The 25,867-nt window shown below is 42.5% G+C and overlaps 1 protein-coding gene across 2 annotated transcripts in view; it reads right to left on the bottom strand.

The window, feature by feature from the left end:
- Positions 1-25,867, bottom strand: part of FMN1 (formin 1) — a gene marked incomplete at its 5' end in the record, with an annotated part of 373,959 nt that overhangs the window by 55,896 nt on the left and 292,196 nt on the right. For both annotated transcript variants that reach the window (XM_084632400.1, XM_084632401.1), the window contains one exon: positions 17,519-17,611. In XM_084632400.1, the coding sequence (XP_084488526.1) occupies positions 17,519-17,611 (93 nt within the window). The remainder of the gene's footprint in view (positions 1-17,518; positions 17,612-25,867) is intronic.

Raw genomic sequence — 25,867 nt, 5'->3', positions numbered from 1 at the left:
TTCATATCAGGAATATCGTAATAGGTAGGTACATTCTGTAAAGATAGAAAGGAAAAGGAAAGGAGTGTAACTAGGGAAAAGTATCTATAATTTTATAATGAATAATATGGTGGTGAAATTCTTTGAGTAAAGATTTTAGGAAAGAAAAACAAAGGAGAAATATCAAAAAGCATCTGTTACAGGCTCCTAGGAATGGAGTAAAGCAAGAATTTTTAAAATTTCTGGAAAAACTCTAAGTACATGAAGTCATGGTAGACCCTAACTACACAAACATTTTTTGGGGAAAAATATAGCCAAATATGCACCAACAAGGTTTTAAATTACTTAGAAAACAACTTTATGATCCAGAAAATACAGATTAAAGGATGGTTACTTACATGTAACAGGAAGTTCTCTGAGATATGTGATCCTTATCTGTATTTCACTGAGGGTTATGCACATGTGCCAGGCACTCAGAGACGAAGCATTTTCAAAGTAGTAAAGTCTGTCGGTTCATGCATGCGTCCTTGCACTGCCTCCTGGTTTTACTGGAGGTGATAAAGGGCGGGGCAGACCAACCACATCCTTGGTTCCTTCTCCACTGCAGATCTTCCAGATCCGTAGCAGAGGAGGAGGAAGGTGAGATTGGAATACAGATAGGGACCACACATCTTGAAGAATTTCCAGAATTGAGTCAACAGTGTGCCCATGTTGCCAAGAAGGCTAACAACATTTTGGGCTGTATAAGTAGGGGCATTGCCAGCAGATCGAGGGACGTGATCGTTCCCCTCTATTCAACATTGGTGAGGCCTCATCTGGAGTACTGTGTGTCCAGTTTTGGGCCCCACTCTACAAGGAGGATGTAGAAAAATTGGAAAACATCCAGCGGAGGGCAACAAAAATGATTAGGGGACTGGAACATATGACTTATGAGGAAAGGCTGAGGGAACTGGGATTGTTTAGTCTGCGGAAGAGAAGAGTGAGGGGGGATTTGATAGCTGCTTTCAACTACCTGAAAGGGGGTTCCAAAGAGGATGGATCTAGACTGTTCTCAAGTGGTAGCAGATGACAGAACAAGGAGTAATGGTCTCAAGTTGCAGTGGGGGAGGTTTAGGTTGGATATTAGGAAAAACTTTTTCACTAGGATAGTGGTGAAACACTGGAATGTGTTACCTAGGGAGGTGGTGGAATCTTCTTCCTTAGAAGTTTTTAAGGTCAGGCTTGACAAAGCCCTGGCTGGGATGATTTAGTTGGGGATTGGTTCTGCTTTGAGCAGAGGGTTGGACTAGATGACCTCCTAAGGTCCCTTCCAACCCTGATATTCTATGATTCTATGATTCTCCCCTTCTTCTTCAAGTGATGGTCCCTATTGTACTCCACTGAGAGTGATTCACAAGCAGTACCTAGATAGGAGGAGGGTATGAAGAACATGACTGAACCATGGAATGGAGAACCACTGTGGTGAACAAGGCATCCATTACAGAATCATGCACTAGAGCATAATTAGAAGAAAAGATGTGTATTGAACTTCATGTGGCCACCATTTCATATGTCCACAAGGGGCATGTCATGGAGCGTGGCAGTAGTTGATGCTTGCACTCTCGTGGAATGGGCCCATATCCCACCTGATGGGGACTGTCCTGACAATTAGTAGCAGAGCATAGGTACCCTTAGACCCACATGGGAGATTCTCTGGGTGGAGATGGCCTGCCCTTTTATTCTCTCCGCTACGGTGACAAACAGTCTGGGAGACTTTCACAATGGCTTCATCCTTTGCAGGTAAAAGATCAGGTCCTTCTGTACATTGAGGGAGTGGAGCCTCCATTTCTCATTTGAGGTGCACGATTTAGGAAAAAAAGGGGGTAGATGTATGGGTTGGTTGAAGTTGAAGAGGGAAAGCACTTTTGGAAGAAATTTAGAATGCAGACACAGTGAAACTTCATCCTTATGGAGCACGGCGAAAGGAGGGGTTGCCATCATGGCCCCTAGTTTGCCAACCAACCTTGCAAAGGTAATAGCAACCAGGAAGGTGACTTTCATGGAAAGAAGGGAAAGAGAGCGGGAGGCTAGAGATTCCAAGTGAGAGTTCATTAATGATGTAAGGACTAGGTTGAGGTCTCACTGGGGAGCAATAGGTGAATGGGCAGGTATTTATGTACAAAGCCCTTCCAGAATCAGATTGTCAAAGGATAAGTAAAAACCAAATGTCCATCCACCAGACGGTGGAAAGTGGAAATAGCCACTCCATGCACCTTGATGGAGCTAAGAGTGAACCCCAAGGCTTTCAGGTGGAGGAAATAATCTAAGAGCATTGGGATGCCCACAACCTCAGGGACAAGACCTTTCTGTTGGGCCCATGAAGTGAAATGCACCCATTTGGCTTGGTAGGATTGTCTCATGAAGTCCTTCCTGCTATTGGACAGGACATCTCGTACTGCTGACAAACACTCCCATGCTAGTGGAGGCATCCATCCAAAAACCAAACTGTCAGGTGAGGCATCCATAGATCGGGGTACTGGAGTCTGCCATTGTGTTGTCTGAGCAATTCTGGAAACATCAGGAGCAGGAGAGGAGGATGCTTCGACGTGTGGAGAAGAAGGGAAAAGCAGAACTGGCGAGGTCAGAATGGAGCGATCAAGATGACTGTTGCCCTCTCCTGTCAGAGTTTGCAAAGGATGTGTGGCAAGAGTGGTAGTGTAGGGAAGGCATAGTTGATTTGGTCCAACCAGTCGATGACCAGGGCGTTGCCTTGTGAATGGGCATCAAGTCATCCCTTTGAACAGTACTGAATGAACTTGGTGTGAGATGCAAAGAGGTCCTCGATTGGAGTTCCCCAGCAACCAAAAATGTCCATGATTACCATGTTGTGCAACTCTCATTCGTGGTCGGTTGCAAAATTCCCTCTGAGAGCATGGGCAATCACGTTCTGTGTTCCTGGCAGGTAGGCTGGCAACAAAAGGTTATGATGTGCAATGCACCCTCCCTTTCCAGAAGCATACCACTTCCACACACAGGTTTGGGGACCTTGTGTCCATTGTGTACATATGTAGTAAACTGTCATGGTGTTGGTCTGAGATGACAAGGACATGACGAGAAAGGACAGCTGATAAAAATGCACTGCATACCTTGTGAATCGCCTGAAGTCCCAGGGTGTTGATGTGCATCCTGGCTCCCCGAGTTGTCCAAGTGCCGTGTGTCATGCAATCTCCCATGTGGATGCCCCAGATGTCAAGTGATGTTCCTGTTATGACCATCATGCTCAGGGAGGATGGAAGGAAGAGCATTCTGGAGCAAACTTGGAGTGGGTCTGTCCACCATTGAAGGGAAGAGATGATTTCTGGTGGAATGGTAAGAATGGTGTGCATGTGGAAGTACACTCTCTGCAGCCAGAGCTGTAGTGTGTGGAAGCACAGGCAAGCAAAGGCCGTGACATACATGCACAGTGCCATGTGACTGAGGAGGGAAAGGCATGTTCTGGCTGGGACTGAGGGACTGGAAGTCACCAGAGTGATCAGGCCCAGTAAACTCTGGAACCTGTCTTTTGGTAGATAAGCACATGAGGGGGAGGGATAGCTCAGTGGTTTGAGCATTGGCCTGCTAAACCCAGGGTTGAGAGTTCAATCCTTGAGGGGGCCATTTAGGGATCTGGGGCAGAAATTGGGGATTGGTCCTGCTTTGAGCAGGAGGTTGGACTAGATGACCTTCTGAGGTCCCTTCCAACCCTGATATTCTATGATTCTATGATGCTCCTATGAATTCCAGTGACTGTGTAGGGTGAAAAGTTAATTTTTTGATATTGCCGGTCACTCCTAGGGAGGAGAGGAGTAGAAAGAGCTGGGACGTTGACTCTTGAGCTTCCTTTCTGGATCGTGCCACCAGCAGCTAGTCGTCTAGGTAAGGGAACACAAGGACTCTGTCACTGGAGATGAGCCACTACCACAGAGAAAACCTTTTTGAAGACCCGTGGGGCAGTGGTAAGTCCGAATGGGAGAACCCTGTATTGGAAGTGCTGAGGACCAATTCATTCTTAGGAATCGTCTGTCGGTCATGTGGATGTCTATATGGAAGTATGAATTTTGCATATCAAGAGCCATGAATCACATGCCTTTTTCTAGTGAGGGAATGATAGCTGCAAGTGTGACCATCAGTAACTTCGGCTTGCAATCGGAATGGCTGAGATGTCAGAGATCCAAGATTGGTCTCCATGCTCCCTTCTTCTTGGATACCAGAAATAGTTGGAATAGAACCGTGTCCTGATAAGCTTCAGAGACTGACTCCACTGCTCCTCTCTGCAGGAGGGAGTCCACCTCTAGAGTAGGCATATTGTCATGAGAGTGATGGGGTGGGGGATGTGGAGGAGGTAGCATCACAAACTAGATGGTATAGCCATGTTGAATGACATCCAGAATCCACTTGTCTGTTGTTAGCACTCTCCATGCTTGTAGAAAGAGTTTGTGATGGTCCCCAAAAAGTGTGGCTGGGAATAGCATTGGGGTGCAAAGTAGCTGATGGCTCTCTAGATGCACTAAGAAATACTGATTATGAGACGATTGAGTGTGTTGCATGAGGACTGCACCACTGGAACAGGCATATGCGATCTGTGGACCTTTGGGCATTTCTGTGGAGGTTCCTAGGTGATAGAACTGGGGACTCCTATAGCATTGCATTGGTGGTGGACGGTACAATTTTCACTTTGACCCTGGCATATATATGCCTAAGGAACGCAAGATGGCTCGGGAGGTTCTCAACTGTGTTCTGTACCTCCCTAGGGAAACCTGAGGAATGTAATCAGGATTCCCTCCTCATGACAATTCCAGTCCCCAACATGCATGGAGACATGTCTGCTGAATCAACCACAGCCTGAAGTGTGGACTTAGCAATCAACTTGCCTTCCTCTAAAATAGTTTGGAATCAGGCACAATCATGTTGATGTAGCTTATTCACAAAATCCGTCATCTATCCATAGTTTACAAAACCATATTTGGCAATCAGTGACAGATAGTTTGAGATCCAGAACTGGAGACTGGCTGGGGAAAAGACTTTTCAACCCACAAGGTCTAACCTCTTGCCCTACTTACCAGCATGGGTGGAGCATGGATGCTGTTGTTTAGCCTGCTCCATAGCAGTCTGAATCACCAAGGAATTGGGCGGAAGATGTGAGAACAGAAACTCAGACCCTTTTTGGGGGATATAATGTTTCTTTTCTGCCCCTTTCAGGGTGGGGGCACACGTGGTCAGGGTATTCCACCTAGTGCATGCTGGTTGGAGAATGGCATCATTGATAAGTAGGGCCAGCCTGGCTGGTACCAATGCATGGAAAATGTCTAGTAGTTCGTGCTGACTGTCCTGCACCTCTTCCAATGGGACCTGAAGAACATTAGCTTATCCTCCATAGCAGCTCTTGCAAATGATGATTTGCAAGGGAGACAGAATGGCATTGATGACACAGATGTGTCTGGAGATGATGAGGGAAACATCTTCTGATAGGTTGGGGCTCGGCTGATTGGCGCATAGTCTAGCCTTGGTTCCGAATGTCTACTTGACAAAGGATGGGGCAGTGAAACAGGGGAGTCGTCCTGCGCTGAATGAGAGAGTCCCGAAGGTGAATATTGGGGCCATGAGTTCCAATATGACTAACCTGCTTGATCCTGCTGTTGCACCGGTAGTGTCAAAGGAGTTGAGTACCAGTGACTCCTGGGCTGAGGTACGGGAGAGTATTGCCATGGTGCTATTGGAACCCTCTGATAGTCATGTCTTCGGAACTGAAGTGCTGGACGATGCATAATATCCAGGTCCTCATATTCAGAGCAACTGGAGTCCTGTACAAATGGCAGTGCCAGTGGAACTGGGTGTGTTGTAAGAAGATGCCCAAAAGGTGGCAGATCCGAGATGCTGGATGAGGCTCGCTTAGTAGGTGAGAGTACCGGAACACATGGAGACCTCATCTGTTCCAGGGCGAACAGTTCATGAGGCCCAGGAGTACTTCCGAGTCTCGCTGGAGTTAGCACCCAATCTATAGATGGAACTGGGGCATAGCACTGGTACTGGCGGAACCAGACTGAGGTTCCATGGTAGGAGATGCACTCTTGGACTGCTCAGGCCAATGGGTTCCCTAGCCAGGATCCGACTGCAAGATCATGGTGATCTTCATGAAGTGTTTCTTAAGTCAGAAGGCTCTGCCTTCCTGTGTACGAGGACGTAGCGTGGGTTTCCCCTAAACAGTATAGACAACGTTAGTGTTCATCACTGAGGGAAAACAGGTGAGGGCAGGAAGCGAGGACTTCGAATTCTGGTCTCTTTGGCATAATCTAGTACCCAGACCCAGGTGCTGGGGTGGGGGTGGGAGTTGGGGATTGTTTGGTGGGAAACCATGAAAATGGTGTCCCAAGTCCTTAATTCTACATGAACTTTCAGAAACAAGAAAATTACTACAAAATCAGGAAAAATCTTGACAGTCTTGGGTGCTGTGATGAATGCGGGGGGAGGCTTGGGGACTGGTTGGTGGGAAAACACCAAAGAAGCATCCCCAGGCCTTAAATCTACAAAACTTCTAGAAACTATTACAAAACCGCAAGAATCCTGACTATGTACAAAAACAAGAAGTTTTTTGAAAAATTTTGGAAAATGTGTCACCGAGGACAAGAAGACAGCAGAAGCTCCAACTTGGACCATGAGGCAGTGAGAGGGAATTGAAGACATGGTCAGCCTGCCCCACCCTTTATTGTCAATGGTGAAACCACGAGGCAGTGCAAGGGCACATCTACAGACTAATGGACATTACTGTGCATAATCCTTAGTGGAATACAATAGAGACTATCACTCGAGGAAGAAGCCACCATAATTATCATCTTATTACCAACACAAAAAGGCAACTGATTAGAATGAAAGAATAATACAGATGCATAGTGACCATGAATTACTCAAGTTCAAAATAGAAGAAATGGGTTCACTGGAAGCAGCAGTACCAGGGTGTCACAAGTTTTTTTAATCAAAAAGTTTTGTGATACCAAGTCAATGCCTTACAGAAGTCTAAGTATATTCCATCAACACTATTACCTTTATCAACCAAACTTGTAGTCTCATCAACAAAAGTTAGTTTGACGGGATCTATTTTTCATAAACCCATGTTGATTGGTATTAATTATCTCCCCCTCCTTTAATCCTTTATTAACTGAGTTCCGTATCAGCTACTCTATTATCTTGCCCAGGGTTAATATCAGGCTGACAGGCCTATAATTACTTGGGTCATCCATTTACCCTTTCTTAATATTGGCAAAACATTAACATTTTCCCAGTCTTCTGGAACTTGCCTTCAGAAACAATGTCTACAGTGAATTTGTGGATTTAAAGGACTTGAGCAATAGCGGTTTATTCATTTCACTCATATACATTCAGGTGTGGTAAATTTACATTTGTAGTACACAGGGTAGCTCATCTATTTTTGATGTCTATGTTAAGGAGAATTGTGCTGGATTGAGATGAGCTGGGAAGCATTTGAAAATTACAAAAGCACAAAAACTATATCCAAGCAACATTAAGGGCCTGAAATTTGAAATCACAGAAAGCAACAAAGTTTGGAATCAAGATTAAATCTCCAGTGTTCAGCACAAGTTGTGCTGAAGTATTGAAGCCTAGATTTCCAGTAATACATGTACCATTCCCACATGTGACTCCCATCTCTCATATCTTTATTGCCTGGCCGTAAACTCATACATAAATGGTGTAAACGTCCTTGGTAATAATTTCAAGGATGCACACTAAAATTCACACCATCCTGGCTAGAACTGCGTTAAATGTTTCCAATGTAACTTGAGGCCATACAAAACTCACCTCTTTCAGATTTTGTTACAAACAGGTTCACACCAGGTTTAGCCCTTCAGGACCATCTGTGCCAATTAATGGTAAGACCAGGGGTGCCAAGTATCACTCATGTCTCATCAATATCACACATTTGGTAGCTCTGCCATGCATGCCCTACTGCATACAAGCAGGGAAGCATCCAGCAGTAGTGAGAGGAGAGGATGTGAGGGGGAATAAGTAGAGGAAGCAATGACAGCAGCAGACGGTGGTGAGATACAGTATGAGCTCAAAGCTCCTCCAGCAAGATTCAGTCCTCTAGCCAGTACTGTTTTTTCATCAAGTCACATTTGAAGAAGGGAGTCCCATTTCTTCCATATATGGAGAAGCCTATCATCTGGGGAATGGGATGACTCAGGGGATCAGTAATGGGACATGAAGTCTTTTATTTCTTGGTCACTGGTTCAAATTAGACCCAGATTCATAGTACCTATAATTTGTTACAGTCTGACAGATGTTCACAGGCCTGTGTGAAATGAATGGTTTAAATCTCAGTATCCTTACAAATGGACAAGCATCCAGATCACTTGTCAAGCCTCAGCAAAGAGACCTGGACTAAATGAGCATATTGGTTTTGAGTTCCTGGTGGCAGCAACTTTGAATGAAACCTCTAAAATGAGAAAACAGAATTAGCAATTTGGTTAGAACCTTTCATGGGATCAAACATGGTGTATGCAGAGGTGAATTGAATTTGTTGATTTTAACCTAATCCCAGACACTTGTTCAGAATACTGAATCATCTCACCACTAGACTATCTCCACCAATGCAAGCAATGATGGGAGTGATAGTGTACATCAGCTGCTGTTATTTTTACTTCTGTCACAAATTTAGATCCGGCCTGAATGACAGCGATAAAAATGCTTTTTTGCCAATATGCTCCACTGTGGGCACCAACAGTGGGGCTACACTGCTGGTAACAATGATGAGAAATTTTAAAGGAAAAGAAACCTACACAGTCTTAGAGATGTCCAGAAAGAAATAAAGTGATGAAACCATTAAAATAATTAATCTGCAGTATATCACCAGGATCATTCAAGAGTTCAAGATGGCTAGCTTAGCTAACCTTGAAAATAAAAAGTTACAGTAGAAGAGGACATCGAGGTAGTAAACTTTTTAAAAAGTGATATTTAATCCCAAGGATTATAAAACAATGAGCTTTTCTTCAGTTCCATTTATTGCTGGATGGGAACTAAGTTACCACTGGATGAAAGATGAAACCTTGTCTTGGATTAAAAACTATTTAAGAGATAGTAAATAAACAATAGGAAAAAATGACCAGTAACTACTAGGGAAAGGGATTAATATTAGGGTGACATGGAGTTCAGTATTAGGGTTTGTGCATTTTGTTATGTATGTATATGATACAGTAATCCATTTACATTTCGTTCAAAACTGAAGCAAAAGAGTCAAGTAAATATATCAGCAGCATGGGAGCCAGGAGACCAGGGTGCCATCTTTGACTGTGCCACCAGCTTACTATGTTACCTTCAGCAAGTCACTTATCCTCTGTGCCTGTGGTGTGTCCCAACCATAAAGCAAGAAAGACAAGATGCAAGGAATGTGGTTTAATTAGGCCACATCTTTATTAACTCAACTGGGAAATACCCAGCAAAGAAAGATACAGTTCACTGTCTTTTCCTTGATTGTTCCCACCTATCTGGGAGGGCTGCTGTCAGCCCTGCCCCTTCCCTGGTTCCTGCCCATCACTGCAACTGTGCCATCCTCCCCTCATATATAAGTAAAAGGGGGCTGTATCCCACTGTACCAGACATTAGGAGCAGCAACCTTCCTGCCCCAGCTTCCTTAGAGGATACATTCCTCCTAAGTCCACTTCCAACTTTGGTTTATCAAGTAACCATATGCCCTACGGAATGAGTATCTGAACAGGACACTTGCCACCTGCTAAGTTGCAACCACTTGGCCGTACCTCCTTACCTACCCGATTGGGCCCCGACCCCTTTTGGGAAGGTGATGAAACATACCCTCCCCAGCCAATCTGGCAATGAGGGAAAAATTCCTTCCTAGCCCTGAAAGAAGAAAGTGAAACTAGTGTAATGCCCATAGCAGATCATAAAAACACAGTCCTACTCTGATTCTGTGGGAGGGTGCGTGCTGCTGGTCTGTGGTGACAGAGCATTCTCTATGGAGGGAATGAGGTATAAATATTCTCCCTCTCCCTCCTGCTAATACACACATAGCAACATGTGCATATATTATCAAAAAATTCCAAAACAAAACCCACTCTATTGCACCCACTTCTCCCCCTGGGGCAAGGAGAAGAAATGTGATAGATGTTTAGTTGGGTTGCTTAACACATCACTGAAGGTGCTCAGCTAGAATAGTGATGAGTATGGTATCAGAACCTACTCCTGGGGGAATTCTGCACCACTGTGCAATGCAGAATTTTGCAGAAATTTATGTTTTGTGTGCAGAATTTCCTCTCCCCCAAAGAAATGGGCTGCAGTGATGATGGCTGCCACTAGGGGCCACTGGACCCAGTAGAGACCAGCTCACACACAGAAGACACTGCCAGGGGAAGCGGGAGAGAGTGAAGAGTTCCTGGAAGCTGCAGTTCCCTGCATGCCCTGAGGGAAGGAGATGGCAGCATGCAGGAAATTCCACACATGCCAGGGACCCAGCAACAGGCTGTTTCTCCTTCTGGATCCCTAGGCTCTAATGAGGAGGGGGTGTCTAGGCTGGGTGGGACACGGCTGGACTCTGTGGGGAGGGGACATGGGTATCTGAGCTAGGGAGGACCCCATGACTGGGCTTTCAGGGGGAGGGATTGTGAGTGTCTGGCCCCTCCAGCTGGGCTCTGGGATGGGGGAGGGGGCAGAGAAACAGAAACTGGGTTGTCATAGGGGTTTCTTTAACTCTCTACTCCGGCGGGAAATTTTGTGTGCCTGTATTGTTACAGACATACTTGCTGACAGGTATTTTGAAATAAATTACCAAAGTAATTAAATCTCATGTGATTACATAGTGTTATTTTGATAAATTAAATTTGCAGAATTTTGCAGAATTTTAAAATATTGTATCTATAATTTTTATTTTTTTGGTGCAGACTTTTTAATTTTTTGGCACAGTATTCCCCCCACGATTAAGAATCCACATAGACTAGACTAGAGATAATGGTTACACAGTTTGTAAAACAATTTGATACCACATGAGGGGTACAAGTCCAAGAACTTTGTTATTATTATAGTTATCAACATATCAACTACAAGAGGTAAGTAGAAAGGTGTCAAAATTTTCAGAAAACATTAATATTAGGATTAGTTAACAATAGACTCTAGAAAGACACCATGATAGCAGCTCAAACTCAGTAAAGACAAGTGGAAGAAACAGTGGTACGCTCTAACAGGTTCTGAGTTAGGAACTACCCTAACTAGGAAAAGTTCTAGCCATCAAAGCTCAACAAGAATGTTTACTCAGTGCACAAGTGTAAGAAAGGGAAAGAGAATCATAGAATGGAAAATATTGTGATGCCATTTTGTAAACTGATGGCATATCCCTACTCATCACCTTAAATACTATGTATAATTACAGACAGAACATAAAAAAAAAAAGCTGAAACAAGAACAGTACAATGGTAAGCAGGAATGGGGGCTTCCATACGTGGTGAGATTAGAATGACTATAACTATTTAGGCAAAAAAGAAGACATCGAGAGACAAATATACGTAAATAGAATATAGTGGATGCCAGCCAAGTGCTCTTATTTACTCTTTCCTAGAGTATTAAAGAACAAAGAAACAACCACGCCACAGACCAAGAAGGCATGCAACAAAATTAAAAGCCAATATGTTCTATTAATAAAAGGAAATATTGTTTACTCAGCATATAATTAGCTCACAGAATTCACTGTCACAGGACACTATTAAAGCAAATATCTTATTTAAAGTTAAGACATCTATAGGAATAAGAATATACTCTTCACTTACATTGGCTGGGATAAAATTAAGAAAATACAAATTCCATGTACACTGATCAGCTGATGTCAGGAATAACATTTTCCACATAATATAATATTGTACAATTAAAAGCAATTGATGTCTTTCCTGTAAAATATATGGCCTTGGCCACTGCTGAGGACAGGATAAAGGACAATATGGACCTTTGAGCAGCTTCAATATGGCAGTTCCTATGGCACTAAGGATCAAGTAATCTACAAAAAACACCAACACAATGATCTTTAAAAAGAAGTGTTTGATTTTTAAATTCTGATGGGGAAATGCTAGCAATTAAGGTTTATTTACTTATGTATATCTGGATTGTGTAAATAAAGCTGGTTAGTCCCAACAGTAGCGAGGCATAGGCTTAAAGGAAGGCAAGATAAAACAGCATGTGGGAGAATGCTAGTGTTAATGTGCACACAAACAGCACACTATCTCACCCCAAGCACTTACTGCTAAAGCTGTAAATACAAACTGCCAGTTAAATTAGATGAAAAGACAACCTACAACAGCCATACCTGTGGATTCCCTCTTTTACAGGGTCCCTGCTAACTTTATGAGAAACTTAAATACATGTATTACATTTTCTGGAAACATATCATTAAGAACTTGTTAGAATCATTAAGAACTGTGATAAGAAACTTGTAGCCTCCGTAACAGCCACACAAATTTATGATTTAAAAACTTAAGCAAATTAGATTAAGTACAATAACCTTGAGAAGGAGAAGTGTTATATTGAAAAATGTCAGAAGTATTTAACAGTACAATTTAATACGTGCTGTTGTTCAAAAACAGTTTTTACTTAGGCAATTATATTATTTTAGTACTGTAGCTTCATAAAGTAAAGTTATTTAAAGATTCCCTGATGTTAGGAGGACCTTTATAAAAAAAGAAGATGAAGCTAAATTCAGAGACCACTTTCTTTCAAGCGTGACAAGAAGTTATAGCTTATGGAAGAAAAATTAAATGGTTATGACTGTCTCAGTGATCACAGTTTTTGTAAATATGAGTCCTTTCAGGAACCAACTGAGTCACAGTTCTTGAGACTTTTCAGACATTAAATGCTAAATTGCTTCAGACTTTGCGAGTGATATTGCTCATTTGGGAATACTAACTTCCTTGTATAGTCACCATAATGATTACAACTGGTTCTGATAACCTTTAGGAGTGCCTCATATAACTGCTCTGACAATACCAGATTCTGGGTTTCTAACTGTGATGCATGATACCCAAATATGCAGAAAAAAGTAGAGTACAACTTCAGCAGAATAATCATCAAAACTCCCCTCGAATGAAGCTTCTTGTAACTAATGTGATTTTTTTTATGCTGCAGAACTATTACAATCGCAATTACTGGCGCATTCTAGAATCAGCACTCCAAAAATATTTTGTGTTTTAATCAATTACATTGCATAGGAATACTTTTGAAATACCCACTTTCATGAGGATTACCTATTACTGTTCACCGAGCAAACATTTTTCTTTTATTTCTTACATAGTGCCACATTTGTAGAAATATATCACATGTAACATTGTCATGAGGATTTGGTGTAGTGGCTGCCTCCATTTCCCCCCACCTCTCTTTGGTAGATTACCTTGATCTTTGACTAGATGGTCTCCTGAGCTGGACCCACACCTCCTCTTAAAGGACAGCACATCCTGTTACACATTATCCCAGTCCCCCTTTTCTATCTCCAGGGGAAGGCTCTCCATAAATTGTTAGAGCCTTATCTACATCGCCCAGCCAGGATGACATTTCCTTTTTAACCTCAACAAGGAAGGCTAACAAGAAATTTGTGCTGCTTGAAGAATGAAGTGGTATGGCCATAGTTTTCAACTCAGCCTGTACAACCAATGTCATGCACATATTCTTGAGTGTTGCAAATGAAGGTTTATGCTGAGTGCCACTTTTTAAATGTCCAGTCCTCTTGTGGCTATGGTGGAGCAGCCAAAACTGGCCTTTACCTGGGTGGAACTGGCAAAGGGCTGACTCAGAGTCTGTCTAGAGCACTCTTCATGGATATGGATACAATTATATCATTCACCATTGAGAAAATTCTATAAAGAGTCAGCTCCTTTTGAGATTCTTACAACCATCAAGGTCCATGAATCTTTGCCTGCAACACCCAGATGATCAAGTGTTTGTTTTCCTCTTCCACCCCCACTATTTTCTGGATTGTGTTCTGAGATGTGCAGCCAACTTTGCCTGTCTCCTCTGGTGATTACAACTCCTCCTCTATGATGCAGTTCAAGCCTTCATTGGTCTTGGCGTTACTCTGCCAGAAGGGTCTCCACCTCAGTGGGAAGCTCATTCAGCTTCTCCTCCAGCAGCAGCTGCTGCTCTCCATCTCTGCCATTAGCCAGATTAAATCCTTTTTCTTCAAGGTCTATGTCACAACCTTTTCTTTTGAACAGCGCATCTCATCCAGCTCCTGCATACACTCTTTTACCTGGGTCTGCAGATGGTGGAGCCCTTTGATGGCTTCACCTTACCTTTTATTCGTAGAATGAATCTGGTCTTCCAGACTTGGTTCTCCAGACCTTTAGGCCATCCCCAAATTTTCCCTACCAGCTATAAACATGGGGAGCTGTTACTGCTTCTGTTCCAGCTGCTCCAAACCATGCTTCAATTTCTCCAGCTCCACTCTTTGCTCTCTATCTTCCTCTGAAGCTCTGGTCAAGAACAGAGACTTTGTCTCATCCTCTCAGGCCTCCACATCAATGCGGCTGGTCTTCTTCACATATCTATTGGAAAGATTCTTCTCTGTGAACAGTTCTATCTCCTTTTGTTTCTTCACCACATTGGCGACTCTTTGCATCTAGGGATCCAAATGCCCTTTCAAATTACTTAGCTCTTGCTGCCAGAGCTGTCCCTTGGGTATGGCGAATCGGGGCGACTGCTCTGGGCTCTGCGCTTTGGAGGCCCCTGCGCTTCAGTGTGTATGTGTCATGCAGGGGGTGCTAGGCTGGCCTGGGGGGGTGGGGTTAGGGATTCAGGGGGCCATTCTGGCCCAGGGGCTTGGGTTAGAGGTTCAGGGGGCCAGGCCAGCTCGGGGGATTAGCGGGGAGGGGGCCTGGCACTGGCAGTGGAGGTCACGCCTGCACTCATCGGCGGGAAGCACACATTGTATTTCTTTTTCTTATTCGGCATCACGGGGCTCAGTCTCTGGCAGTGGTGACCCCAGCCTGCCCCGCTCCGCTGGTTCCCGGCATCGTGCACCACTGCATCGAGTGCCAGTGTCCTAGCGCTGCCGGAACACGCCAGCGCCAGGCTGACCCCATCCACTGCACTTCCACCCCAGACCTCTCCCCTTTTCCGGGACCCCCCAGCACAGGGGCCACCCTATGACACTCCATCATCCCTTGCCACCCAGCACTGGTGTCCCCTCCCCACACCAGATTTCACCTGTATAAAATGTTAAGGGGGGCCCATACAGACTGATTTGTCCCAGGCCCCACACCCCTCTAGGGACGGCCCTGCTTGCTGAACGTGAGTCTTTCCTTTCCCAATACTTGCAGTTTCACTGGACTCAGCAAGGTTCTACCAAAGAATGGCCATACTGGGTCAGACCAAAGGTCCATCCAGCCAAGTATCCTGTCTACTGACAGTGGCTAATGCCAGGTGCCCCAGAGGGAGTGAACCTAACAGGTAACGATCAAGTGATCTCTCTCCTGCCATCCATCTCCACCCTCTGACAAACAGAGGCTAGGGACACCACTCCTTACCCATCCTGGCTAATAGCCATTAATGGACTTAACCTCCATGAATTTATCCAATTCTCTTTTAAACCCTGTTATAGTCCTAGCCTTCACAACCTCTTCAGGCAAGGAGTTCCACAGGTTGACTGTGCGCTGAGTGAAGAAGAACTTGCTTTTATTTCTTTTAAACCTGCTGCCCATTAATTTCATTTCGTAGCCCCTACTTCTTATATTATGGGAACAAGTAAATAACTTTTCCTTATTCACTTTCTCCATACCACTCGTGATTTTATATACCTCTATCATATCCCCCCTTAGTCTCCTCTTTTCCAAGCTGAAAAGTCCTAGCCTCTTTAATCTCTCCTCATATGAGACCTGTTCCAAACCCCTAATAATTTTAGTTGTCCTTTTCTGAACCTTTTCTAATGCCAGTATATCTTTTTTGAGATGAGGGGACCACATCTATATGCAATATTCAAGATGAGGGCGTACCATGTTTTTCTATAAGGGCAATAATATTCTTATTCTCTATCCCTTTTAAAATGATTCCTAACATCCCGTCTGCTTTTTTGACTGCTGCTGCATACTGCGTGGACGTCTTTAGAGAACTATCCACGATGACTCCAAGATCTTTCTCCTGATTAGTTGTAACTAAATTAGCCCCCATCATATTGTATGTATAATTGGGCTTATTTTTTCCAATGTGTATTACTTTACATTTATCCACATGACTTATCTAAAATGTCAGATTTCTGTGCCAGAAACTCAGGCCTGGTCTACACTAGGAACTTACACTGGTATTGCTTCATCTAAGTGGTGTGAAAAATCCACACCTCTGAGAGGCATAGCTATACTGACCTAACACGCAGTCTAGACAGTGTTAGGTTGACTGAAGAATTCTTCCATCCACCTAACTACTACTTCGTGGGGGTGGGGTGGATTACCTATGCTGATGAGAGAACCCCTCATGTCGGCATAGATAGTGTCTACACAGAAGCGCTACAGTGGGGCTGTAAGAACGTGCATCGCTGGAACCTGGGGCCAAGGGGGTTCTGTGCTGCTGATGCCATTACATCATCATGGGATGTTTAGGCTGGGCTCCCACATGAGGACCTTGTGAGGGTGGGCTTGGCAGGAAGCACCACCCAACAGGGCCTGAGTGGCAGCCCCTGGTAGCCCAATGATGGAAAACTGTCTGAGCAACAATGCAGACTGCCTGTCTGTCTCTGCTCCAGACCCTGCTTGTGATAGACCCTAGACTCTGGCTTCCAACTCTGTTTGTCCTTGGCTTTTCTCTTCAATTGCTGTCTGTAACCTGGTGCCTGACCCTGATCTCCTGGTAATCTGACCCTGCCTGCCTCCTGATGCCTTACTCTTGGTTTGCCCTCTTGGACTTTGAGCTCCTGGTATCTGACTTGGCCTAACTCCTGCTCCAACCACTAGTCTGACTGCCCTTGTTCCAGTTGTGACAGGCACAGCTACATGCTGCTGTAGCATTTTAAGTGTAGACATAAACTTCCAGACTTACAGTGTCTCAGCTGCACAACTATTTAGGGTCTACCAAGATCCTCTCACTACTGACTCCATGCCACAGGGTCATTTTCCTGAGGCCCCTCGGCTGTCTTACTTTCATGGACTTAGTTTTTAATCTCGAATCTTTGACTTAATATGAATACAGGATTAGGACATTTTTCATGTCACTTTTCCATAGACTGGAAGATTCAGACTCAATTTACTAAGTAACAGTCTAACCTAAAGCCCAGTTTTATTGCACCTAGTGATTTAATGATGAAAAAAACCGCAAAGAAATGGAGACCTAGTGAGACTATGGTAACATTACTGGTCACTGGCAAGTGATGCCTGAGGTTTAAAGATCTGTGCAATATTGGTACTTAAGACCCATAACTGATATTATTTAGCTTCCAGTTTTTCGGCATTGGTTATTTAAGATAACATATTAATATATGTACAGCAAACTCTCCGAACACTAAAATATGAACAAAAAGGTTTAAAAAAAATGTGCTTGCCTGTCTGAATAAACTCTTCCAATTTCTCCTTGAAGGGATGGAGATGCTGTTCTGAAGATTCTTTGCAAACGACTCTCATCTGCTTTTCACAGGCTAGAAATAAAAGCGCAGAGTTAGATACTTTAAAACTGAATATTTAACTGACAACTCTTAAATAACCCTATTATTTCCATAATTATATGCCTACTCATATACCATTCAAACTTTATCAAGCAATACATATTTCATACTGCACCTGCCTTGCTGAATCTAATAACTGCATTAAAGTCAAGTCGCCTCAGCCAGAATTGCTGAAGAACTAGACAATCTTTTTTTAAATATAGGTTATATGCAGTAGAATTCAGCTTTTGTAATGACTGCTTGTAATGGGAGTGGGTTGGAAACTAAATTGAAACCAGTATAGATCATGAAGAATTCATTAACGTTTGGAAGGAGCACCACTGCCTCACAAATAGGCCACCAAAATCTGCCCCAACTGATGTCTGAGTTGCATGAAGGAATAGTCCCATGAAGTATGCAATACAGCAATCTAACACGAAGGTAACAAAGGTATGGATCACTGTGGTGAGGTTCACTTCCAGAAGAAGAGAATGCAACCTTCAGGTCAAATCTAAGTGATAAAAGCATCTCTTGGCTACCATTGCTTCCTCGACATCCCAATATAGCTGCAGATCCAACAGGACTACCTGGGTTGCCAAATTAGTAACAAAACGCAGGCAAACTCCACCAATCAAGGGAAGACGTGATCTCTGCCATTTTCTTAGTTTATTTCCTCCAAAAGCATGAGCATGACTTTAGTCTTATTGGGACTGTGTCGACTGGCTTGCCCGCATCAATATACCAACCCCAGCAAGATGCTGGGTGAACTGGTAAACTGCTCTCACTGCATCTGATGATATAAAGAACTAAAACTGGTTGTCATCAACATATTTCAGGCATCAAATCCCATGCCAGCTCACTGCCTCTCTGAGGACCTTGTTATGACTAGAAAAAAAGGTTGAGTTTAGATTAGATTTTGCTAATACAAGCTAGCCAACTTCCATCAAAACTCAAACACTTTTCTTAGTGTAGGTTCATGGTCACCCATTCAATTTGAATTTAGCAGGTCGAGTTATAGCCTGGTAGAAGCAAAGTGAACTTTCACCTAATTATGATGCGTCCAGCCCATTGCCTAATTTATCAACTAGTTGAGGTCCTGATGCCATGTCATTTCCGATAGAAGCCAGGTTAACTGTCACAGAATTTAGGCATTGCCCTAGGAAGTCCTACTATATTTCTCAGAATTCTGAGATTCTAGATTATACTAAAGGTGAAATGAGACTGTCAGAAACCAATACTTTAAAATTTTGCATTACCCATTGAACCAGTGCAAGCAGGAAATTGTTTTCTTCTTCTCACCTCTAAAAAATATAGTTCCTATGTGTTTAATGGGAATGGAAATTTATTTCACAACTAAACCAAAGGGTTACAGTTTGGTTGCATGAAACATATACACATTTAAATGGCAAGCCAGCCAGCTTCACTCCAGTTAATAATTCACTTTATTCCAGTAAAGTTAGAATGCCCCCAAAAATGGGGAGGAGGAAGGGAAGAGTGTATAATTAACAATAAAACTATCCTGTTAATAGATGTCACACATTTGAGGTTTGCAGTGCAGGGAAAGAAGTCAGCAGAAGGTTGAGAATACATGTATGCATTTTATTATACAACCAGTAGTACAGCATATAATACATTTGGACCACCAAGACGGCCTTAACTAAGAAACCACACAAAGCATCTGTTTGAGTTTTTGTTGAAACCCGCACCCCAATATAGTCTATGTTAAAAAGAAAAATCTAACATGGCCAGAAATCTCTTCTTGACATTTGTTGCTGCAGAAATATATTGAAAAGATATCTGCTTCCTTTTAAAAGTGTTGTACGATAATTAAACATTCTTCCATAGCTCAGCTATATAAAACTAGAATATGAAGTTATCAAAAATTCATCTATAGCTGAGGAGGTCCTACCTATATAAACCACAGTCTTTATTTTTATGAACTATATTATACATTTATCTTTAACCCAGGGCTGGCCCACAACACTTTGGCACCTGAGACAGGGAGCTCAAATGATGCCCCCATGCCTCCTTGCTTGGGCCAAAACTTTGAAAGGTCTCAATTCTGCCTTGTTCCTGTTCTACTCCTCTCATGGTACTGCTCTGCTACCTACCCCAATAAAGGAGAACTAACAACTTAAAATGCCTTGTTCAAAAATTTTAAGTAACACTTAACTTTCAAACGCCTGAACAGCAAATGTAACTTTTCTTTTCTGCATAGTAAACACTGGCATTTTTATCTGTTTGAATAATAAAAGTGGCGCTTTCTGTGCCTTCTTGGTTGCAAAGATTTGAACTGCTTCCTGAAGGTCCACAGCCTGGGCCAGCTAATGCTCTATTGAGCTGGCTGCAAGGTCGACCAGCCTCTCCTGTGTCATTGGGGAGCGTAGATGTGTTTTTATTAACTTCAGGTTGGAGAAGCTGTGTTCTTCACTGGCAACTGTTACAGGAAGTGTTAGAAGTATGCGCAGAGCAACAAAAGCATTTGGAAAGAGGGTGGTCATCTTATTTGTGCACATATATTCCAGAACAGCCTTTGGAGTTGATCCTGCTGAAATGTATCTTGAAAGGGCTTTCAGTTCATCACCTAAATCACTCGCATCAATATTGCGCATGTCATCATGTGTCAACACTGTCTAGTGCCCTGCATTGCTGGTGTAGGTCTTCTTCAGGTATAGTGAGGAGTTTTGGAATATCATACAACATCCCAAATATACTGCTGTGTTCCTTGAGCTGCATGAAATGTTGTTCAACTGACTGTATTGCACAATCTAGCACCTGGTGAAAGAATTTAACTTTGAATTGTTGTTTGGGATCTCTTATGGGATTATCCCGTGCCTCATAATGAAAATGTCTTCTTCTTTGGTGACTCTTGTATTCTTGAATGGGTGGGAAAATAGCTTCAGTGTGAAGTTCCTCTGCCAACTTCTGTGCACTCTTCAGAATGTTTTGAAATCCCTTATCTGACCGATAAGACTGTAGGTATGACTTTGCTTTGTCCAGTTGTTCCATTGCTCCAGACATATCAAGGTCAACACCTTGGAGTCTCTTGCTTACAACATTTATTTCAAACAGCATGTCATACCACAACACTAAGCCACACAGAAATTTGAAGTTTTGTACGTTTCTGGTGATTCCATTTCCCTCTGCCACTGTTTTCCCACGAACAGTTCCTGTCATAGCATTATTCTCCATAATGGCAACTATGGCATCATCTATCTTCCCAATTTGGTGTTTGATAGGCTTTATAGCCTCCACTCGACTTTCCCATCGTGTGGCACTCAGTGGTTTCAGTGTCAGAGAGGATGTTCCCAGATGTTGCTTCAAAATTTGCCATCGATGAGTTGATGCAGAGAAAAATACACAGATGCTTTGAATTACATTAAAAAATTCAGCAGCCTCATTAGAAGCTGATGCTCCATCACTGACCACAAAGTTCAATGAATGAGAACTGCATGGGACAAAAAAAGCTCGAAGGTTTAGCTCTCGGATCCGTGTCTGCACTCCTCTGTTCTTTCCTCTCATGTTGGCACCATTATTGTATTCCTGACCTCTCATGTCAGCTATCGCAATTCCCGAATCTTCCAGCTTTTTAAGAAGCACATTTGTCATACCAGCTCCTGTAGTATCATCAATGTCAATAAATTCTAGAAAATGCTCTCCGACAGTCACCATTGCAGGGACATTTTCACTAGGTTCTGTAGTTGTTACAAAACACACCATTAAAGTCATTTGTTCCGTATGGCTGATGTCAGGTGTGCAGTCCAGAATAACAGAGTAGTATCTTGCTGACTTCAGATCTGCCACAATCTTCTGTTTGACTTTTGTTGCCAGTAATTGTATGATCTCATTTTGAATTGTTTTTCTCAGGTAGTTGTGTGTGTACATTTCTTGGGTGGTGTCTCTTCTTAGATGCTCCTGGAGTATAGCATCAAACTCAGCCATCAGCTCCAGAATTTTAAGGAATTTTCCATTGTTTGGCACATACAGCTGATCTGAAGTGCCACGCAGTGCTAGGTTTTGGGTAGCAAGCATTCTCACAATGGCAATGAGCCTTTCCAGAACATTTTGCCAGTAAAGAGACTCTGTTGCAATCTTCTCTTGATGCTGATCATCTATGGTGGCCTTTAACCTTAGTCTCATCTCAAGCACTTTCCACCTATGGAATGCTCTCTGGTGATTTGCTGCCTTCTCATGACATGCCAGATTTCTAGCCAGATTTTTCCAGTCCTTTGTTCCTGTAGAAGCCAATGTGGCTGGAACATTAGACTGGAAGAGTTTGCAACAAAAACAGTATACAGCATTCTGGGTTTTTGAGTACATAAGCCATGGCCTCTCCACTTTGTCACCATTGGGGATTTCACACCAGTAATGTGTTGGATGGAAACTTCTATTTTCATTGTCTTTGGGGAACATGAAATTTTTCACTTGCTGTGGCCTATGCAGTACAAGGAAGTCCCGCAGGCTACTGCTCAAGTGGGTCCACAGTCCTGGATCATCTAGACTTAAGGAACTAAACTCAGCAGCAGCTGTTTCTTGCACCTCTACCACACTCTTCTCTGAGCTACACTTTTCTTCAGAAATGTGCATGGTTACATCCATCTGAGATGGAGATATGGATGCTGCAGTAGCTGCCATGTCATCTGCACTCTGACTAACTGGAAGATCAGGCATCTCCTCACCACTCACATCCTCACTGGGGCCGGAAGGCTCACCATGGACATTTGTGTCTATGTATCTCAGGACAGCTCCTTCCTGCTTAGATAGAAAAGCTTCCTTTGCTTTCTTTCTTTTTCTGAATGCTGCCCAGGAGGGGCATTTTCTTCTTTCACTCATGCCTGCTGTTCTGCGCCAGCTATAGTGGCTCTCAACATTAATTGAAGGGGACAAATAAGCAGGCTGGTAGCAGGGCCGAAGAGAGGGAAGATATCAGCGTCTTAAGGTCCTAACTGGCTCCTACTACTTCAGTTGACTGCCTGTTCTCCTCAAGTGGGTTCAGGGAAGCAGCAGGAAACAGGAAGTTCCCTGAGAAGCTGTTAGCTGGAGTCCAGGCTCCTGGGGGTGCTAGAGAGGCACATAAGAGGCTCCTCCTTCTCCCCTCTCTCCCTGCAGCTCCTGCTGCTTTCTGTTATTCCTTCTCTCCTTTCCTCCTGCCTGCCTGTTATGTGTCTTGTGCCCTCCTTCCTCCAGCACAGCACTCCACCATCTCTGTGCATCTAGAGCAGAGAGAATACATATGCACCAGCAGCAGCCACAATTTTCTATACTCTGGGTCCTAGTGGCGGCCGCCCACAGTCTGGCACCTGAGGCGGCCGCCTCAGTTCACCTCATGGTAAAGCCAGCCCTGCTTTAACCCCAAATCTTGCAACTTGTGGCATGCAGAAACATTCCTGCACATATAAACAGTCCCACTGAAGTCAATGGGAATTTGCTTGTGCACATCTACTTGTTAAGACTGGGGTTTTAATTTGTTCATAACATATCTTGTTAAATAAAGATTCTTCTTGTCTGCCCATCTATATACATGCCTTCAGAACAAGAAAAAACAAAAACAAAAAACAAATCAGAAAAAAAGATATAGATACAGTATGATAATTTTCTTCACAACATAAGCTTCTTGCCATTAAAAACTTGAACTATATGATTGTAGAAATATACTGAATGAAACATATTCACACACAATGTTTTCAACTTATATAAGCAGAACGAGGGTCCCAAAGTAACTCACACAAATTGTGATATTTTATTTGTAGAACAGAGAGGAAAACGGAAAAAAAATACTCTATAAACAAAATGATTCTAAAAACTTTTTAAAAGTTCTCTTATTAAAGTTTGGCAGAAATTAGAAGCCACAATTTTGTGGCTACTTTTCCTGTGTGTTTAAAAGAAAAGTCTAAAGAGAAAAATGCCACATAAAATAAGACTTAGAAATCATTCCAGGCAAATATGAAATGACAAAAATGTGACATGGGAAGTACATATTTCAAGTTCTTGAGCTGAGATGCGGCATAATTTTTAAGGCTTGGACAAAGAGCATTTGCATTAAAGGAAATTATTTTGAGGCAAACAAGAAAAACATTATTATTACAAGTATTTTTTATTAGGTGGCATCAGGGCCCATTTTACATAGGCTAGAATGGAATCAAACACCACCTCCCCCAAAACAGGTAGCATACATTATTATTTATCATTTTTGAACACCCAAAAATATGCAAGGTGCCTCACTAACAAGAGGTTTCCTACAAAAATGGAACCCCCGGTAAGGTTTTCAAATATAATGTTAGGTGTGTCATATGTAATTTTTAAATGACCAAAATTGGGGTATATTACTTTAATTTTTTTTTCAATTTACATTATTTTTTTAAAAGTGACTTTTATGGGGAAGACTAAAAAAATGTAAATAAATCAGGTGACAGAAGTGAAGGAGGATGTGGCTAAGTGAAAGCAGTAGTATATGGGGCAGAGCAGACCAGACAGCTGGGGTTAGACAAAGCCATTGTTAATGAAGACTAGAATGTTGAGATGACCAGTTTTCTGCTGAAGTCAAAGCGTGCATATACTCAGTCACCCTGTAACAACCAGATTGAGAGGAGCATAAAGAACAAGCAACAGTTAGACCAAATGCCAGCAGATTCCAAGGGCTGGAGTTAGTGGAAAGCCTGAAAAATATTCTCTCTAAAAGTGACCAATATTGTGCTCACATATAATAAGGCTTGAAAGGATTAGATTTTTATCAGTAAATGTCAGTAAATATTGATTTCACTGTACATACAAAGACTATTCCCACTAATAACTGAAATGTACAGAGGCAAAAACAAAAATGCTGCTTGAGATATTATTAGAGCTTGATTTAAGGAGATTTACTTTGTATATTTTGACATGTGATATTGACAATTTGAGTTTTTGCAGTTATAAGTTTAACTTTTTGAATCTCAATGTATACTGTCATAAATTGTTCGACCTCCTTTGATTCTTAGCCCCCCCTGCATAATTTCCTGCAACTGTGATTACTTAAACTGAGAAATGTGAGACAAAGTGCTTAAAAATAAACATCAATATTATCAGTCAAAATTATAAAAAAATATAAAAAATTGAATTCTGCCAAGCCTATATATAATGGAATAAGAGTCCAGCAGAAAGTCTTGCCATTTCTAATACACTGTCTGTACTTAGAGCTCACATGAGCTTCACCCTTAAGACAGAAAACTGAAACTCTCTTTCAGACAGCAGCTATCAGGCCAGGTCATAGAGGGAGAGGTTGTCTGTCAGATAACCGTAGACTAAACTATTTAAGACTTCACAGATAAATATTTAGATGCACATGGATTTGCATGTAGAAATTCACTGGCAGCCAATGTGGATTATGGAACACAGACGTTTACACTTAGTGAAGCTTCTGAGAAGAGCACCAAGAGTAGCCCCAAATAGAGCCTGTTGCAGAATTCTAGTTTTGAGTTAGCAAGGGCGTGGGCACTAATGATGAAGTCAGCATCTGTCAACAAGGGGTGCAATCCTAAATTGCTTTGGTCAACAAAAGATGAAGGAAGGTGATTATCAGCTGCTGTACTGAATCCATATGCTATTTTATTTTATTTTTAAATTTAAGCAAAAGTAATGGGAGCTTTTAACGACATGCCAGTTTGCTTTAAAGTATGAGAAATATTTGCAAGGAGAGGCCATTGATTGTCCCAAATACATGCACAATGTTGCCTACATCCTCATTAAGCCCCTGCATTCAATTATTTAACTGATTTAGAATTTAGGTTACATGGTACTCAACATTCTGTAGCTTTAGTCTATGAAGAAAAAAATTACTTGTTCTAGCCAAAAATAGGTGCATCTGAGCTTGGATTCTAGTTAATTATATTGAAAGAGGGGATAAGGATTTTTGTTTACTTCTTCAAGCTGGATATAAGACATGCCCTAACGACTGGATCCTTCTGACTCTCAAGGCAGATGTGAAATGCTTGCCTCATTAATTGCTAAGGAGATAAAACCTCATGTTTCATATTTTAGCTCAATCTTTATCAGGGATTAGGAGCCTCAATGAGATTAATTACTCCACATTTGCCAACTGTGAGGCATCTTGCACCTTTTTCTGAAGCACATGGTGTTGGCTAAAGGATACAAAACTAGATGGACCACGGGTCTGACCTAGTATGACAATTCCTGTGTTCCTACATATTTCTTTTGTAAGTTTAAATTGTTGAACACACACCTTTCTCTCTCCTTTCTGTATTTCCCTCCTTAATG

Source organism: Lepidochelys olivacea (genome assembly GCF_965140295.1).
Source record: "Lepidochelys olivacea isolate rLepOli2 genome assembly, chromosome: 6".
In the NCBI taxonomy this organism is placed as follows: Eukaryota; Metazoa; Chordata; order Testudines; family Cheloniidae; genus Lepidochelys; species Lepidochelys olivacea.
Note: the sequence above shows the minus strand (reverse complement) of the source record. Positions and strands in the feature narration are given on the sequence as shown.